The sequence below is a fragment of the Arctopsyche grandis genome, chromosome 11 (genome assembly GCF_051622035.1).
Source record: "Arctopsyche grandis isolate Sample6627 chromosome 11, ASM5162203v2, whole genome shotgun sequence".
In the NCBI taxonomy this organism is placed as follows: domain Eukaryota; kingdom Metazoa; phylum Arthropoda; class Insecta; order Trichoptera; family Hydropsychidae; genus Arctopsyche; species Arctopsyche grandis.
Window position 1 is genome coordinate 5232416 of NC_135365.1, and position 21161 is coordinate 5253576.

General features: G+C 32.9%; 2 protein-coding genes across 2 annotated transcripts in view; both read left to right on the forward strand.

The window, feature by feature from the left end:
- Nucleotides 1–21161, forward strand: part of LOC143919204 (uncharacterized) — a 740296-nt gene that overhangs the window by 335614 nt on the left and 383521 nt on the right. The gene's annotated exons all lie outside the window — the stretch shown is intronic.
- The window catches only part of 5-HT2B (5-hydroxytryptamine receptor 2B), a 151355-nt gene that overhangs the window by 57195 nt on the left and 72999 nt on the right, over nt 1–21161 (forward strand). Inside the window, exons 2-3 of the mRNA XM_077441469.1 lie at nt 14933–15165; nt 19590–19774. Coding sequence (XP_077297595.1) covers nt 14933–15165; nt 19590–19774 — 418 coding nt within the window. The remainder of the gene's footprint in view (nt 1–14932; nt 15166–19589; nt 19775–21161) is intronic.

Sequence of the window (21161 nt, forward strand, 5' to 3'; positions counted from 1 at the left end):
TACCAGGAAGGCCTAACAGGTAAACCCCAATGCGCCTTCTTGGTCAATACAGCTCGCTAGATTACAGCTCGCTAGTCACTGTTTTACGAGACACTGAAAACTCAAAATTAATACAACATCTATGAATTTGAACATAAATTTGTATTATACATTAATCATAGTGTACATTTACAATCATATAACCAGGATGGGTTTGGTGCAAACGATCGAAAAGCGCCAGACAGATTGAACTACAGATTAACAGAATGGCAGCTTTAAACGCAATTCTCGACTTCACGAATTAAAAATTGCACATCAGATGACGAGTAACTTTTCGATGTGCACAGATGCAATTATTAAAATTGAGTTGGATCTTTCTGGTGAGTTTTTAATAATTTTATAAGGAAAAATTCGGAACTAAAGTATCAGAAGCACAGAACGTATACAGGGTATGTATGTCGAGACTTCGGGTAGATTTCGCTCAGTGTAAGTGCGAGCAGTGCGCACGCATAAGGTACACGTGTCGTTAATCTGTGGTTCAGTCTGTCTGGCGCTTTTCGATCGTTTGCACCGCATCGAACCAGGATTTACCAGCAGCGTGGTCTAGTGGTGAGTATTGAATTCTTTCGTGCTTGATGTCACGGGTTCGATTCCCACTAAGAGTCTCGTTGTTGGCCAGACCTTGGTTTGTCGAGGTCGATTGTTTCTTATCAGAATTTGCCAATTTTTCTGATATTCAATGTAACGTTTCCAGTAAAATTGGCTTTTTCTTCTTTATTTCGTTATTGTTATATCTCAGGTTTCGCCGAATTTCTCACCATAGATGTCTCTGTGATTGTTTATCGAATGTAAAAATTCGTATTGTTACATGAAAAATGCTATTAATTATATGTATACGATGTTTGTAATATCTGATCATAGATGTCAGGTATTACATTATTATAAATTAGCCATAGTGCGATCTGGAGCTAATCTTTAATGTCACTACGGCGAAATTGTAAAAATAAAAATTAATATTGTGGTGACATAGTAGGTAGGAAGGTTTTTATCAGGAACTGTTTCAACAATGAAATCAGAAAAAAATGGTAAACTCTGATAGGAAATGATCGACCTGGAGTCACAAATATCCAAGTCTGACGGGATCGAACCCGGTTCGAAATCAGCTAACGGGATCTAACCCGGTTACTTCTTGGTGCTTAGCATAACGCATCCACCGAGCCATGTTGCTGGCTATGTATGTACATATATATCTTTCTGACCAGCAGCATTACAGAAAATAATAAAATATTTTCAATTGAGGTCGAACCCAGCGTGCTCTCGGCGCTTAACAAAAGCCCAACCACCAAGCCATACTGCTGGCTAATGAAAAGATCATATAATATTTAGGATCAAAATTCGTTGCAGTCCTGTTAGCCTCGTCGCCTGTTGACCGAAGGGACATTAGGTCGACGTACGTTAGGCCAAACAAACATTTGGCCGACGGCGTTTGGACGAACAAACATTTGTATCGGCTGTGTATCGAAACTACCCAAAGCTTATACATTATTCAGAAATCATCTTAACCTTACTAAAATTTGATATTTTTGATAAATTTAAACATTTAAAAATTTCATTCGGCTAAATGTTCGTTAGGTCAAACGCCTAGTGTCCATTCGGCCATTTACCAGTCAAGCGCATTAAAGAATTAGAATGAGGAAAATTTAAATGCGGATTTCATAAAATATACATATGTATATGTATGTGTGAATTAAAAATATAATTTTAAAATATTTTCTTATATTAAAAAAAAACAGCAATAGAAAAAAAATCTGATTAGATTATAAAACAAAATAACAAATAAAAAAATTCGGGTGTGACCAACCCATGACTTTATCTATATATTTGAGGAATATAAGAAGGTTACAAAACAAAATTCGATATTGAACTGATGACTATGATAGCGATACAAATTGAGCGCAAATGTATAAAAACTTGCACACAACAAAAGTTCTACTTCCGGTTGTCAGATTTTGTTCAAGTTTTTTTTTTTACTAAAAATCACTATCAGTATTTTACCTATTAAATATCAAGAAAATAAAAATAATTTTAAAGGTCAAAATAAAATAATGAAATATTGTTTTTAAAAAAAATACTACTTTCGGTTTACAAATTCTGACCAAAACCCTACCAGCTCTAAGTTAGTACATAAAGGATAGAAATATAAATTTTCAGCTTAATACGTTCAGGGGTGTGGACAGAGTAGTGGGCACAACATTTTCAACCTTTCTAAGTGAAAAAAATCCCACTTCCGGTTTATAAAATTTAATAATTTTTTTTATTTTCATCAAATTGCTACAAGAATTATACTTGAATTTCTTTGTGACGAACACACATGTTTAAGGGGTAGAAAAAAATAGTGGAAGAAAAATTGAACAAGAGTAAACTGCCACTTCCGGTTGACAGATACTTACTAAATTTTATATATAACTTGGTATTAAGCTTAAACTTTTAGATATGAAATTTCAGTTCAATAAACCAAAAGGTTTTTGAGAAAAACATAAAAAACCTCGATTCTCTAGAGTAAAAGTACTACTTCCGGTTCAGATAGAATTATTTAAAAAATATAAGGTTATAAAAATAATTATTTTTATCATATTTTAAAAAAATTTTGTCTGATTCAGTTAGTGGTTTGGGAGATAATTGAATTCAAAAACATTTAAAAAAGAGGACACCTATAAGGGGAGGTACCATTTCCGGTCAACTTACAAAATTACGACGTGTTGATAAGAATTTCATTAACCGATACTAAGTTTCAGTTCGATAGGACTAACGGTGTTAAAAATATCCCCAAAATACACACACACACAGACACACACACACACAGACACACACACACACACACACACACACACACACACACACACACATTTTTTTCTAGATCATGAAAACGTGATCAGTGATCGATTCTGAGTTTGAATCAGTCAAAATCTCGAGTTCGAATTTTCGCATGATCACAAAACTTCATCTATTGTTACTGCGTACATAGATAAAGTAAAAATTATGACGATTCGATATATTTTTATTCGATTCAAATAAATTTAATAAAAATCAAATGAATATTTACTATCAGATTCGCCATGTTTAAGCTGTTTATATTACAAATACTGAGCGAAGCCGGGTAAAACAACTAATTTATAATGGGTTTGGTGCATCTGCTCTAAAATCGCCAGATTAACAGAACGGCAGCTTTAAACGTAATTCTCGTTTTCTCGAATGATAGATTGCACATCAGATGACGAGTAACCTTTCAATGTGCACAGATGCAATTATTAAAATTGAGTTGGATCTTTCTGGCGACATTAATAAGGCAAGATTCGGAACTTATGAAATCTTCCCTTATTAAACTCGCCTGAAAGATCAAACTCAATTTTAATAATTACCATTTTAATAATTGCATCTGTGCACATCGAAAGGTTACCCGTCATATAATGTGCAATCTATCATTTGAGAAGACGAGAATTGCATTTAAAGCAGCCGTCCGTTAATCTGTCGTTCAATTTGTCTGGCGATTTTAGAGCGGATGCACCGCATCCTTTACAATAAATGAAGAAAAGTGGACTTCATCATCATCATTTACAGCCATTCGCCATCCACTGCTGGATGAAGGCCTCTCCAACACGCTTCCACTCGTCTCTGTTTTGCGCAACACTCATCCATCTCATTCCGCACATTTTCCTAATTTCGTTCACCCATCTTCCTTGCGGTCTTCCTTTTACTCTTTTGCCTTCTCTCGGGTACCATTCAAGCACTTCTTTTGTCCACCTTTCGTCCATCCTCCTAGCTACGTGACCCGCCCATTGCCATTTCAATCTCTTCACTCTATCCACTATGTCCACTACCCTTGTCATATTTCTCACCCACGTGTTCCGCTTCCTGTCTTTCCTCGTTATGCCAAGCATACAGCGTTCCATACTTCTTTGAGTGCATTGGATCTTATTTTGCATCTTGGCGTTCAGTGTCCAAGTTTCACATCCATACGTCATCACTGGCAAAACGCATTGATCAAAGATCCTTTTCTTCAGGCAGAGTGGCATTTTTGATTTAAAAACAGCATTCATCCGTCCAAATGCACTCCACCCCAATTTCATACGTCTCTTTATCTCTTCATTTTTACTACCAGACATGTCAATTATTTGACCTAAATATAAATAATTATTTACTACTTCTACTGGTTTATCATCTAAGGGGATGCTATCAGGCATGCAATAACTATTGAACATTAGTTTAGTCTTATCTACGTTAATTTTTAATCCTACTTTTCTACTTTCCCTGTCCAGCTGTGTTAGTCTGATAAGTAGGTCAGCTGAATCACGAGCTACTAAAACTATATCGTCTGCGAACCGAAGGTGACTCAAAAAGCGACCATTGATGCTTACTCCGGCTGTATCCCAATCCAATTTCCTGAAAACTCCCTCAAGCACCGCATTGAATAACTTGGGCGAGATTGTATCTCCTTGTCTTACTCCTTTTCCTATGCTAAATCTATCTGTACCTGAAAAAATTTTAACTGAAGCTGTGGCATTCTTATATATTGTAGCTAACAGTCCCACATAGGGTTCCGGCACTCCCTGTGTTTTTAGAGCGTTAAGTACTGCATTATGACTAACTGTATCGAAGGCTTTCTCATAATCGACGAAACCTAGGCACAGTGGCCGTTGATATTCGTTGGCGCGCTCGATTAGTTCGCCAACTACTTGGAGGTGGTCCATTGTGCTGAAATTTGCCCTAAACCCTGCCTGCTCTATAGGTTGGTTCTCGTCGAGGATATTCTTCAGCCTTTCTGTAATAACCTTCGTGAAGAGCTTGTAGACCGCTGAAAGTAGACTAATGGGTCGGTAGTTCTTGATATCGCTTTTGTCGCCTTTTTTGTGTATTAAAATGATAGTTGCGTTATTCCATCCTTCTGGTATAGCTTGGTTCTGGATGCATTTGCTGAAAAGCCTAGCTAAGATATTAATTAGGGGGGGGCCGCCACATTTTAGTAAGTCGATGGGAATATTATCTTCCCCTGGGGTTTTACCATTCTTTGCAGTTTTTAGCGCGGCCTCTACTTCGCTAGGCAATACTGCAAGAACCCTTTGGCCGTGTGTCGATTCCAGAGTGGGGAATTGGCCGTTGTCGTTCTCGTATAGTTTTGCATAGAACGTGTAAACTCTGTCTATGATTTCTTCTCTATTCCTAATTATTACTCCGCTCTCTGATCTGATTGCGATCATTTGGTTTTTGCCTAAGAAAAGATCCTGTTTGCACTTTTTCAGGCTACGGTTATTCTTAATGGTATTTTCTATTAGCTTGCTGTTAAAATCCCTGACATCCCTGACTATTCTCTTCTTAATTTCCTTATTTACTAGATTGTATTCTTGCTTATTATTATCCCTATCTAAATTCCTTTTATGCTTAATTAGGTTTTTTGTTTCCGCTGAAATTTTGCTTAATTTAATCTGTTTCCTGAAACCACCTAATTTCTTACCTGTTGAGGTTAGAACCGAACTAATTACAGTGTTCAATTCCTCGATGTCTGCTTCTGGGTTTAATTTCCCGTATCGATTTCCAAGTTCGAGTTCGAATTCCTTTTTCCTAGACCTTAGTTGAGCGAAATCTGGAGAGTTACTGCATCCTTTTATTAATTTCCTACGTTCGCAATTTATATTAATGGCCATCTTGGCACGGACTAATCTGTGATCGCTGCCTATATCTACTTTACTTAAAACACTAACGTCTTTAACGGAGTGCAGGGCATTTGTTAGGATGAAATCGATCTCGTTTCTGTCTCCTTTAGGACTCTCCCAAGTCCACTTATTGTTGGTGTTTTTCCTGAAAAATGAATTAGTGATGAAGAGCCTGTTGTGTTCTGCGAATTCTATGAGGCGATCGCCTCTGTCGTTTCTTTGGCCGGTACCAAAATTGCCTACTGCTCTTTCTGTGTTTGCCTTTTGTCCTATTTTTGCGTTAAAGTCGCCCATGATTATTTTAAAGTGGTGGCGGCTATTATCGTATGCGCCCTGTAGTTTTTCGTAGAAGTCTTCTATTTCCTCGTCTGGGTGGCTAGATGTGGGGGCGTACACTTGGAAGATTTGACAAGTGTACCTGCTCGAGATTCTTAATACTACATAGCATATACGTTCCGATATGTCGTTTATTTCTATAATATTTCTTTCTATTCTCTTATTGATAAGAAACCCTACTCCTCCTATTCTACCATTTGGTAGCCCTCTCCAGTAGAGACAGTTACCACTTTTTAGGATTATTTGGTTTTCCTGTTTTCGTCTTACTTCGCTAAGTCCTACTAAATCCCATTTGATACTTTCTAGTTCATTCTCTAATGCAAGCACACTTCCTTCACTCGATAACGTTCTTACATTGTACGTGGCTAAATACAGGTTTCTATTAGCTAAGCTATCATCCATCGTCACTCTTACCTTGTTGGAGGTTTGGATATTATTTTTCTCGCATTTATCCAAGATGTGTTGAGAAAAAGGCGGTACTTGAGAGAGATTTCCATTCAAGGAGTGAGTTCTTACCGCCATAAACTCTTCTCTGTGGTCAGCTTTGACATATAGTCATCCTAGGTATCACTTGGATCACTTATGAGTTATTACATGCCATTTAACAGGGTTACTTTGTAAGTGAAAGTAGTTAGTTATGATAATAATAGATTAGCAATTGTTATACTACTTTTTTACAGATCTTTATCGTGAGACGCCTCTTTGGAGACAACGGATTTATATATGTGAGTGCGGTTTGCAATTTAATATTTTAATAATAACTTTAGTAAAGTATATAAAATTACACGAATTACTTTAATATAATTTAAATATGAAAAAGAACTGATAGACAGTTGGGAAACACCGTTTCTGTTTGCTATTATTCTATTAAGTAAAGTTCGTTAAAGATTTTTGGCTGGAAGCAATTATGTGGAAGATTTATTGCTTCTGTGGGACCGACTTGGCTGGCGAAGGACCCTTTTTTTGTATTCAGGTAGGGAGATGTATCTCGTTTGACACCGATTTGACACAAAAATTAGCACAAAATTTTTCGAAATAACTGATATAAAACCGCTTTTTACGACCGATTTGCTGTTTATTTTTACACTTAAATTATACTAGGATGCAATTAGTAAAATAAGTGATTAGATGGTTAAGTTAAATTTCGTGCAATAGCCGGGTTTAAATATAACGGCTCATATGTTCATGTATAGAGTATGCGCCATTTCCCGCAAAAACCGTACATATGAACCAATACAATACAGAATAGCATGTTTACAAAAACCGCGATGCGAATCCGACAATACCAAGATACCCATCGTTCGATATCGATTAAATTTTTTTGCAAGAATCGAATTCGATAAATTTTCAAATACACATTTTTTGGCGTCGTCGTAGGTACGGCCGTATTAGGTAAAAGGCTTTTGATGTTTTATGACGTGGAAGAGGGTTTATAGCCCTCGACAATATCGGGCCCTATACCACCCTCCCTCCCCCCCAATCCACCCATTTTTCCAGCCCTACATCTTCCCCGCGTCCCCGTATTCGAGTTATGCTAATCTGGACGACCGCCGTACGAAATCGTCATAAAGTGCCAGAGCTCATACGTGAAATATGATGATACGGCGGCACACTTGTCGGTTTCATTTGGCACAAACAGTCGGCACACTTCAACTCGAGTGGCACGCTCGTTCGTAAAAATGAGTGTGCCATGCCTGAAGTGATATAAAAAAATATGTACGTGCTGAAAAAATGTAAAAAAATGACGCAGACTAGTGAATTTCACGAGGAAACGGATTGCAAGCGAGTTTTTGTTCGTCACTCTGCTTTAGTTATACTTTTGGTATATGTATGTACATATATGGTTAGCATATTATGCTTTCGAGCAGTGTGTCGCGGGTTCAATTTCTACTAGAGTCCCGTTTCTGGCCAGATCTTGGTGTGTGACGCGAGGTCGATCGTTTCTTATCGGATTTTGCGAATTTTTCTGGTTTTCATTGAAACGGTTCCTGTAAAAGTAGCATTCCCTCCCCAATTTCTTTCGAAAATCTCTATTCGACATTCAGCATCTCAAGATTCACCGGTTTTTATAAAAAAAATACTGCAAAAATGTCTCCATAGATGTCTCTGTGGATGATTATTATATAAATATTCGTATTGTATAAATACTTATTGACCGTATTATATAAAAATGCTAACAATGCAGTTTGCAATGTTTAACCATAAATGTCATCTATAATGTTAAAGTTTTGGTGTTTCTTAATCTGAATAGTACACTCGTTGCTTTGGAGCGATATGTAAGACGAGTTTACATGATTAATTAAATAAAAAAAACTAATTAATTAAAAAAACATATTTTACCATGATACCATTGCGGGTTGCCCTTAGGATCTATATTTAAATTATATACATACATATATAAATTATTAGATTATAAATTTAAATCATATTCAAATAAATAGTAGGTTTTTGCCAGTTTGATGAGGAACCGTTCCAACAGTGAAATCAGATAAATTAACAAGCTCTTGATCGATCAACTTGAAGTCACAAATATCAAAGTCTGACCAGCAGCACTACAGAAATACTCGAAATAAATTCTTTTCAATCCAGGTCAACCCAGGACTTGAACAGGAGAACCTTTCGGTGGTTAGCATTTATGCAACCACCGAGCTAATATATGATTTTAATTAAAATATAACTAATATAACACTTAAGTAAAATAATGGCTTATAAAAAAAGTATAATATAACGTTTGTAAAATATCATAGTTCCGAATAGTCGCTCTCAGTCCAAAATCAAGTCAAAATCATAAAGTTAAAAACAAAGATCAACTGGTTTGAGCAAAGAGATGTCAAAAAGTAACCGTTAGCGTGTTGGCCATAGCACGCATATCGAATTATCAACACTATAATATAAAAAAATTAACATTCATTATATTATATAAGTGATAAATGAAGTAAAAAATATAGATGAGGGATAATGAGATCCTATAATGCAAATTTTATAAGATGTAGTGTGAAAATGATAAAGTTATAGGCATTTAAATAATTAAAATCTATCAAAACGAGTGGGGGGCAGAAAGTCAAACAATCAAAGCTACTGGCTTTTGACAGTGGGGTCAACTGTCATCATCTCAAAAATATTTGGATTCTTAAACGTGTTTATTACGATTATATTACACCATCGACTTAACTGACCCAATTGAAATCTCTATCGGACGCCAAACCTCGCAAAATGGCAAAGTTTCAAAGCGATCGAAGAGTTAAGGAAGTTTGTCAGACCGATTGGCGAAGTGAAACTAATAAAAACCTTGTAATAAAAAAGAGCTTTTGAATAAGGTACACATACATATGTTAAGTTGCTCGAATGCTCTGCTTGAAATCAATTGCTCGAAATGCGAGGCTATTTTATTTAACTATTAATTTTTATAATTCATAACTATTTTATTTTCGTGAGTCAAGTTGATGTCAACTCAAATTTGTAGCACATCATATGTATATATGTATATCCGTGTTTTTATATTTCAAGTGTTCATATGTACGTACAATATCACTCGATTGGAAAATGTTTGCTTTGAAATAGTATTTCAATTTCAGCAACATTTATACACAGTGAGTAAAAAAGGCTATTTCGAATGTGCACAATTGAAATATTTGTAAATGAAGAGTACATATACTTGACAGAGCTCTTTTTATCGAAATGGAACACTCAAAATTCATCCTGTTATTTTATTTTTTTTATTTTTGGTATGAAAATGTATGGAGGTCTATATATTTTGTGGTTATCATAACTCATTAAAGAGGACATGAATTAAAAAATAAACATTATTTATTTATTTTAGTATAGTATCCTCTTAGCTATTTTTAAAATAATTAACATACATACATACTTACCGTTCAAATTAAAAGGTGTAGCTCTTGTAGATAAGAGGGTTTGAATTACAAGTTTACAAAAGCACTTAATACCTCTTTATTATCAATTTCCTGACGTTGGTTAGTTGAAGTCTCTCAAAAAAAAAATACGATCCATAAATTGCTCAATGGCTTTAAGATTTTGATGAAATATATATAATACATCATTACCATGAAAGGATGTTTCTTTGGAACTTTTAACTATTATAAAAAAAATCCCCAAAATACACAGACACATTTTTTCTAGATCATGAAAACGTGATCAGTAATCGATTCTGAGTTCGAATCAGTCAAAATCTCCAGATCGAATTTTCGCATGATCACAAAACTCCATCTATTCATTGTTACTACGTACATAGATAAAGTAAAAATAACCATTTGATTTTGATTTTTAAATGCTTTTTATTATTACGAAATTATGTTCACAATACATCTTATATCTATTTTAATAGCTACTGATCTACTGATCATTTTCTATTTTACAATTTTAATTTAATTCTGTTAGTAATCATAGTATTATATTATTCTAATGTTAATCTAAAGCATAATAGGAAAAAGAGCTCAAAAACCTATTTACAATCCTTATAAATGTTCATAATACATCTAATACATAATATTAATTAAAGACTCTCTAAAGTCGATGACCTAAAGCAGATTGTGTTTAGGTAATCTGTGTTTATACCTGAAGGGTATAGACATTTTGTTGTAATCCCCGAGACTCTTCACAAGTGTGTTAGTATGGTTATTAGTGATTCTGTCATAGAATCTACTGGTTAGTTTGCTAGTAATGTCTGTAACAAACGGAATATTATATATGGCATGCAGTTTTTTCAGGTGAGTATATATGGGTGTATTATAAATTATTTTTATGGATTTATTTTGTATTACTTGGAGCTTGGAAAGGTTAGTATTCGAGGCGTTATTCCATACAGGTGAAGCATAGGTTAATAATGGTAATATGAGCGCGCGATATAATTTTATTTTATTTAGCGTTGATAAAGAACTATGGCGATTAAATATTGGATATATAAAAATAACCATAAAAGATTTTTAATATATGAAATATTAATGAAGAAGTTTGAAGATTTAAGTTTTGAATAAATTGCATTTGAAAGCTTGTGTTAAATATTTTTTGCGTCATTAAAAAGTTTATGCGACACTGGACAGTCTCTATCGAAAGCAGAGTTCCTTTGATCAAATAAATGTCTTTGTTAGGTGATAATTATTTTTATCTTTTGTTATTTATTTGAAATGTTAATAAATGTATGTACATAAATTCATACAACTTCAAATTTAATATTATTTTGAATTTTAAATCTATTTTTTTACAGTTTTCTATAAAATTTCATGTTTCAGGATCATCTTACCTTTAAAAAAAGTTGATTAGGATGAAGGCGATTCATTCGATATTTCTTTATTTTAATAAAATTCAATACGAGCTGTAATAAATGAAAGAGATTCGTTAAATGACTGAAATTTGATAGTATATTTTTAATAATACACTTTTAATTACCAATTAGTATATTCGAAGAACACTTTGATCTGGAAATTTATATTGGAACGATGAACTTGAGAGGCGCGTAGACAATGAACTGTTTACTAAAGGGTTACACTCGTACCGACTGTTCTGACTATTAGGAGCTTAAGCTCATAATTAATGATAATTATAAGCTTATAAATAGAAATAGACCACTCCATTAGATTACAAAGCAACAGCGAAAAAGCATGATTCTTCTAAGAAATTGACAATAGTGAACCATTTATGTGCAAAAAGAATCCATCGAACGCCGATATTTGCTCATAATGATTGTTTATTATTTTATTTTATATGACTCAACTGCAGGTGTGGTTTATATGGCGGTTTTTATCGACTTGTTATGACCAATATTTGACATTCCTGTCTTATCACAATTTCGTAGTTTTTTATTCCCATGTGTGATCCGTGTTAACATTCTAAATTACATCGAGGGAACTTAGTAGAAGTGCGGGATACGTAAGCATTCATACATAGAAAGATAAAATTATTTAATTTACTCATTTTGCCATATTGCTCATTTTGGTCATCATTACACGTTAATGTATCGTCTGCCATTACGTTGGAGATAAAATATCGTTTACAACGCGTTTTAAACACGCGGAAAGTAAATCTTCTTGACGTTTAATAAGCGTTCGTCCCGTATCTTCCAAACTGTTCGCCTTGATATGGCGATATAAGATTTTAATTGTTTAAACGCCTATAATTCACTCTATATTTTATGAAATTTGCTCTATTGGTTCTCATTATCTCTAATATATAAATATTTATAGTTTTAACTCTCGTATGTATATATAAATTTCAAATTTGGCGTGTAGCTTCTTGTAGGGTAATACACGATATATATTGATTTTTGGCCAAATATGTCAGATTTGACATTTCACGGCTAAAAGTATATCTCTTCACTGGGTTTTATCTGCGAGATAAGTATTCAATAATAAGTTATGTTGTATCTAATTGATAATATGATTTACAATAAGCTTACATACATTTAGTTTTTTACAATAAGCTTACATACATATGTACATCACATACTATTATTTTTAGTTATCAGCTGATTTTTATTTATTCAATCGAACACGTACACACGTCTTTACAGACCGCTCCAAAGCGACGAGTGCGCTAATACAGCTCAAGAAACACTTAATTTTATATAAATACATAATAATTACATGTATTGTGTTTTTACATAATATACGACATCTATCGTCAAACTTTGGAAAGCAGCATTGCAATCATTTATACAATACGATCAATAAAAGTATTTATTCGGTACGAATTCATACAAACATGATCCACAGAGACATCTATGGAGAACTTTTTGGAGCATTTTATTATACAAATCGTCGAACCGCAAGACGCTATATAACTTGAGATTTGCAAGAGAGATTGGAGAGGAGATGTCAATTTTACAGAAATCAATCAATCTTAAACAATCACTACAATGCGTCGAGTATACTCTACAGATCAAGAAATATCAATTATATAAATACATACTAATTATTTATTTACATATTAGCCACAGTTACATTGCAAAATACTCTAAAATTAGCGAGACATCTATGTATGTTATAGATAATGCATTTTTGACATAATATTCAAATAGTGGTGACATAGTGGGTAGGATAGTTTTTCCCAATTTGATGGAGGAACCGTTTCAACAATAAAATCAGATAAATTGGCAAATTCTGGTAGGAAACGATCGACTTGGAGTCACAAATTTCCAAGTCCGACCAGCAGCATTAAAGAAAAAAAAATTGTAAATATATGTACATATTATATTATGCAAATAAAAAAAATTGCTTATATATTAAATTGAGTTATAAACATTATGAACTTTCATAAATTTCATATGAGCATTATTATAGATTATTATTACAAATAATAAAATTTGTATTATATTGTATATAACAGCCGTCAAATGGTAGATCCTGAATGCGCACAAACAATTAAATGATTTAAATAAGCTACTATCAAAAATATATTAAAAAAATAATGTTTTACCTCGTAGAAAAACTGTAATCGTGGAATCTTGAATAAGAACACTGCTGAGATGAATTTGTGTTCGAAAACGTAATTAAATATGAAATATTTCCATCTTTCAAAGTTATTTTACACATCTGTGCTAAAACAACGAATTCTTACTTACGATAACATTTTCTATACTTTTATACCTGAGCAAGCATAAAATACAAATTATGGAAGATCCAATTTGCCGAAATTTTGAAAGGCCTTGTGTAGGTTATTAATATTAATATTAATATTTTATCGGTTTATGACCCCTGGTCTTCGTGCATAGCTAAATCTAAAAGCCACCGCTAAGTGCTGTACCTTTTTTTGTTGTTCAAAGAAATATACACCTATTCAAGAAGAAAGTTTGGATATACACTTTCATAGCAATTTTATATTCATAATTGTTAGTTTTGAAGAAAAAAACATTAATTAAAGAAAAACTTAAAAAGCTGGTTGATTGAGCTAAAAAAGCCGGTTTTCTATTTTTTGAAAAATGTTCAAAAAGCCAGCTTCTTGGTTTTGGTTTAAACCGGCTTGGAAGCCCTACATATACATACATATATTGTACTTTAATTCGCAGTGTGCTCGAGTTTGGCTCCATTATATGGTCTCCCTATCAACTTCGTTACTCTCTAATGTTGGAACGAGTCCAAAGGAAATTCCTTAGATTTTTTATATCTGAAGACATTTGGATTTTATCCATATCTGTTCCCTAGTGCCTTTGTCCTGGGATCTTTGGGTTTCAACTCCCTGGCAAAGAGAAGAGATTTATTTCTTGGGAAACATTTCGTAAAATTACTTAGAGGAGAGATTCACAATCCCGCTATCCTGGAGAGACTTAAATTCTGGGCCCCGGAAAATCAAATAGTTTTACGAAAACATGATATATTTTTGCCAATTAGGGCTAAATCAAACGTGCTCATGAACTCCCCCCTCTCGAGAGCTGTTCGACTCCTTAACTTACTGGCACACTTGGACCTCTTCGATGCCAGTTATGTTGAGTTGGTGGAACACATCCTAAATAACACGATATAATTTTTCAAGCTTATTTCTTTGTTTTTATTTTGTGTACATATTTCTTACTTGATTTTAATGATGTTTTTTATTTATTTATGATTTTATTATTATTTATGATGTTTTTTTTATGATTTTTATTATTTGTTTATAATAACATTGACGCATTGGGGCAACCTGCCAAGTCTCTGTGGTATTGATTTTTTAAAAATAAAATAAAATATACATATATAAAATAATAAATGATTGAAACGTTTAATGTATTATATGTATTTATCATACTCTTTGTGTCTTGATGTACATGTCTCCATATTTATTATACTACTGCGTTATTATAATGTACTGCTTTCATACAAATTGAAATATTTTCCTGAAATATATGTATGCATATATAATATATGTTTTCAAGATTACCCTATTCATACGATGTACTCATGTGTGTTTTTCCATATTTTCAGGATATTTCCCATTACCTGCGGTGGCCTGCCTCGCCTGGATTTGCCTAGACGTACTTCTTTGCACAGCCTCCATAATGCACCTTTGCACTATCAGCGTAGACAGATACCTGTCTTTGAGCTATCCCATGAGATTCGGCAGGAATAAAACGAAAAGAAGAGTTACACTGAAAATACTCTTCGTTTGGTTGCTGTCGACTGCCATGAGCTTACCGCTCAGCTTGATGTATTCTAAGGTACGTATTAAATATTTACATCTTATCAAAGCAAATAAATCGGCATCATATTGAACCGCTCGAAATGTACATACATATATAGCAAAGCGTAATATTTAAAAATTATCTCGATTTACATTTGTACGTTTTTTTATGAACGAAAATGTTACACTGCGTATGTGTGTGCAAATTACTTCCGGCTGAAAGCGCACGTGCGATTTTTCAGACGGCTCACTTTAAGCAAACATACATATACATGTACGTATGTTTATTTATATATGTAGGTAGAAGTTTTTGTGACGAAATGCGTTTACAAATCGTCGAAGGGAAGAAAAAAAAAGTTAGACATCTTTCAGCAGTGTCTTATGGGCCGTTTATTCCATCACGTACTCGTTTTAAGTGGAAATGTGGATTTTTCTTGTCTAAAAAATACCCTCATTTTTTATCCGACATACTTAAAGGTCGTTGAAGAAAAATAATAAAAAAAAAACGTTGCGGAAGGGATTTTCCTTAAATATGAGGAAGTCGGTCCAGAGGACCCGAGACCGACCGGCCCATCCGCGAAAATACATCAAAATAACGCTATACAAGCATGCTTGAATGAAAGAAAAAAATATACGTAAGAGTCATATTTTATACAGATCTTGAATTGAAATCGTCGATTTTTTGCATATAAATTTGAAATATATATGATTGAAATCCGTAATATGGCACGTACTAAATTTGTATATCATTCTCGTTCGATCGTCAACTTTATATATGTATATATATTTAGTATTTTTCTTCAGAGGCTTTTTACCATATTTTTGCGTATGATATTTAAGTTCTTTACAATTGTATTTATTGATGTTCTTAAATTGAATTGAAGCTGGATAAGTTTTCATTCAAATTATAACATAAAAATATTATTACTTTATGAATGAAGACTTTAAACTGTTTGTTTGAACAAGTGATTCAATATTATAATAAACTTCAAATGATGTAAACATGAAAACAAGATTCAATTTCAAAGTTGTATTTATTTTTAATAAAAAGCTCGCATTTATTGTCATGTCATTCAATTGTTAAATACATATATACATATGTTTGTACTATATGTATATTTACATATGTACTAGGGAGTTCAATTAACCGTAGTTCCCGTTTACTGATAATTCGATAAGTTTTTTACCAATTACCGGTAAATTATCAGATTTTTCAATCTCATAAAATAAACTCCTTTTTTACATACCTATTATACAGTTCACATGGTTTTCGTGTTAGTGGTAGTTTTTTATATCTCTTATCTCTTATTCGATCGTTTTCATACTTTGCCATATTGCTCATTTTGGTCATCAATATACGTTAATGTATCGTCTGCCATTACGTTGGAGATAAAATATCGTATACAATGCGCATCAAATATCCACAATTTCGGGTACGGTGACGTCTATGACCATGGTGACGGCAAGCTACATACTATAATCTATCTTCAACCTTTTCGCCGTGATATGGCCATATCAGATTTTAATTGTTTAAACGCCTATAATTCACTCTATATTTTATAAAATTTGCTCTATAGGTTCTCGTTATCTCTAATATTTAAATATTTATTGTTTAAACTCTCATATCTATATATAAATTTCAAATTTGGCGTCTAGCTTCATGTAATGTAATACGCGATATATATTGATTTTTTGCAAAATATGTCAGATCTGACATTTTACGGCTAAAAGTAGATAAAACTCAGTGAAGAGATACTTCACTGAGTTTTATCTGCGAGATAAGTATTCAATAAGAAGTTATGTTGTATCTAATTGTTAATATGATTTACAATAAGCTTACATACATTTAGTTTTTTACAATAAGCTTTTACAAGGTTGATTTTAGGTTTACTTCGGTAATCGATCAAACAATATTTCATTCATTCTTCAGATCGCTTTACGTTGTCGAGAGCTGTCATCGTCTCGAGATTTTTTGAATTTTTAAACATGTACATATATTACGATTATATTTCATTATATTACGATTATATTGAGTAAGTGAAAACAATTGAAATCTCTACTGGAGGCCAAATTTCGTAAAATGGCAAAGTTTCAAAGCATCGGAAGATTTTAAGACAGGGAACACTTAACGTTATACAACGATTGCAAAATCATCATCGTAATCTGAAACTGATAGATTCTTTGTAAATCAGTTATATAAGTTCTATCATTGTTTTCATTATTGTACTTTTTTTCCTGAATGAAGCAATGAGGTAGACTAGTGTTGCCAGAAGATAAAATAAACGAGAGGAATGTGATAAAATGCACTGAATAAGTTGTGGGGATTTATCGGTAAAAGTATTAAAACAACCTACAAATTACCGAGATTTTAATTTCTGGTAACCTGTTAACCGGTAATTGTCTCCTTAATACAAACATACATATTTTACATTAAAATTATTTATTTTCTGTTTATAGAAAACCTCTTGATTATCGTCTCATAGTCGATTGTTTTTCAATAACTTAAATTACTAACAAAATACCTTTGAAATCACCGATTCGTTTCATAGAGGATGTGTTTTTTCAATAAAAATATAATGCAAAAAAACAAATATTGACTATTTTCGAGATATATAATATGTATATATGTATGTATTATAATAATATTAGCTCAGCGATTTTGGAACCGGCACGTCCGCGTTTGTTTGAACGTATTATTAACCCGTAAGAGATTAAAAATTCAGCATTTAATATATAATAATATTGATATTAAATTAAACTAATTTGAACCTTTGGACAGTGTAAACATATGTACATATATAAGATATACATACATACTTAAAATTAAATTTTAATTTTAAAAGCCACCAAAAAATTAAGGTTTAACGTATAAAACTGTAAGAGATATGCAATTTTATTTTAATCACTTTTAAAACTATAATATACGCTATATTTATACGTGAATTTTATTATTATTATGCTATTTTTTGGGTAGAAAACTGTTTATTTAAATTATTTCTCAATGTTTCATTTATTATAAACAATTCATATCCCTGCATACTTCATATGTACATATTTCACATAACTTTGACACAATATTGCAGACTGATTATATAGGTATAATATGTAAGTCACCAAACCAATTGATTCATATTATGAATTTTAAAGAGGCCTTGTAAAAATTCATCCTTGTTCTAATCAACTTCATATATAACATATAATTACCTTTTCTATGCTAAATATCCTATGGAATTTATAAAAATTAATTTGGCAGCTAAAATATAATATAATATATACCCTCATATACGTAAATAGCACTATTGTTATTTCCGATTGCATTAAATTATTAATGGATTTAAATCGCCGCCCTGAACGTTGCCGTGTGATAATTTTTGCCATAGTACTTTAATCTTATTATATTTTCATCAACCTCATCGACTTTTAAGGGTTAACATTATAATCCGATCACACTTCTTAACACGCACTCTGTATGAGAGTTTCTGACAAAACGGCAGCTTTAAATTATCGTTAATCAGTTAAAAGTATTTATTTAACTTCTATTTAACTAGTTACATAACTCAGTGGTTGCTAATTTTCTTATATATATAGTATTTGTAGTCTGATCACAGTGATGCGTTAGATTACTCTGCAATGTCCCTGTGGCTAATATGTAAATAAATAAATATGAATGTGTCCATTTAAAATATACCAAAGAATACTTCACAATACATCTTATATATATTTTAATAGCTACTGATCTACTGATCATTTTCTATTTTACAATTTTAATTTTATTTTATTAGTAATATTATTCTAATGTTAATGTACAGAATAGTAGAAAAAAGAGCTCAAAAACCTATTTACAATTCTTATAAATACTCATAATACATCTAATACTTAATATTAATTAAAGACTCTCTAAAGTCGACGATCTAAAGCAGATTATGTTTAGGTAACCTGTGTTTATACCTGAAGGGTATAGACATTTTGTTGTAATCACCGAGCCTCTTCACAAGTGTGTTAGTATGGTAATTAGTGATTCTGTCATAGAATCTACTGGTTAGTTTGTTAATAATGTCAGTGACTAACTTAATATTATTTATGGCATGCAGTTTTTTCAAGTTAGTATATATGGGTGTATTATAAATTATTTTTAGTGATTTATTTTCTATTATTTGGAGCTTGGAAAGGTTACTATTCGAGGAGTTATTCCATACAGGTGAAGCATAGGTTAATAATGGTAATAAGAGCGCACGATATAATTTTATTTTATTTTGAATTGATAAAGAACTAGGGCGATTGAATATTGGGTATATTAAGGATATACCCTGCATCGCCTTGTATTTCGCTGCCTCAATGTAAGGTGCCCATCTCATTCTTCTATCGAACGTTAATTTTTCTAATATAAATTTGTTTGCACATATGCATGTGACTCGAGCGAGATGTTGGAAGTTTTAAACGTGTTTTGTTGTGTTGTTCTAGGACGTGGAGTCGGTGGTGATAGGGGGTACGTGTCAGATACCAGACCCTCTGTACAAGCTGATTGGGTCCATCGTCTCGTTCTACATCCCCCTGGGCGTGATGTTGCTGACGTATGCCCTGACTGTGAGACTCCTAGCCAGGCAAAGGTCGGGGCTCGGACCCGCAGCCTGCGCCCCCGCTTGGTTGTCCAACACCCCAGGTAAACCCACCCACCCACCCCACCTGCCCACTACTCGTGTACGTGTGGTAGACTGTTTTGCATCGCAAGTTGGAATGTTTTCATGATCTACGTGACAACTGCTGTTTTATGTATGTTTTTCATCATAATAACACTCCAAACCTGTATATGTATATACATATGTAGCTCAGACGGGAGATGTATGATTTTGAATGCATTCAACCGTATTATGCTAACTTATTGATGCAGTCAAACAATCGTACTTGCATACTAAATATGTCATTAATTTTAAAATTTGATTCATATTTAACCAGCTTAACCCTTTGAGTGCTGACGTCTTTTGTTTTGAAAGCCAGCCACGCTGAAAATTTCGTCAACATTTCCAACTAGAATTATTTATAAATCAAATAGAAAGCAGGTATAAACATTGTAGCTAATCCAAACAAACCCTATATAGCTACCGCCGAGGATTTCGAGTTTTGTAAAGGTGTGTTTAGAATCTCTAATATATCTTGCAACAATATAAGATAAACAAAAGAAGTCTATTAATTTTTAATTTTTTTTTATTTTATTTTTATTTTATTTCATACCAGGAAGGCATTACAGGTAAACCCCAATGCGCCTTCCTGGTCAAATTACAAACAATACAGCATTTTTTTATTATATAAGTCGCTAAATTACGAGACACTGACTTAAACTCGACAATTAACGAGACATCTATGAATTGTACATACATTTTTATTGTAATATTTACATTAATCATACTCAAATAGTGGTGACATAGTGGGTAGGAAGGATTTTTAGCCAATTTTTAATCGGGAATCGTTTCAACAATGAAATCAGAGAAAATTGGCAAACTCTGATAGGAAACGATCAACCAGGAGTCACAAATCCTGGTCTGACCAGCAGCATTACAGATATACTCAGAAAAATTATTTTCAATCGAGGTCAGCTCAAGGGATCGAACTCGGCGCCTCTCAGTGTTAAGCAGAAGCTTAACGACTGAGCCACGCTGCTGGTATGAATGTATTTGTCCAATTGAATGTATTTGGCCAAAACTAGTTCCATATTCTCCATTGTTGTTAAATTGTAATGCTCACAATCTAAATGCCAAACCACAATCTTAAATACTCAGCAGTTAGGGATTTCCATCGAGAAATTCTGCTATGGTTATAAATTCAGAAATTCCGTTGTAAACCAGTATTTATAAACATTGACACGGATTAGACGACCCATGTTCAATGCATTATTTTCAATTCTACCTAAAAATGGTTAGCGGGTAGTATTCTTGTTTATTTTTTAGCATAATTGAGCCGTTATAATTAAAAATTGTGTAAGTCCATTTTTCTTCATTTCGATAAATATCTGGCAAAACACTAATTAAATACAATGTT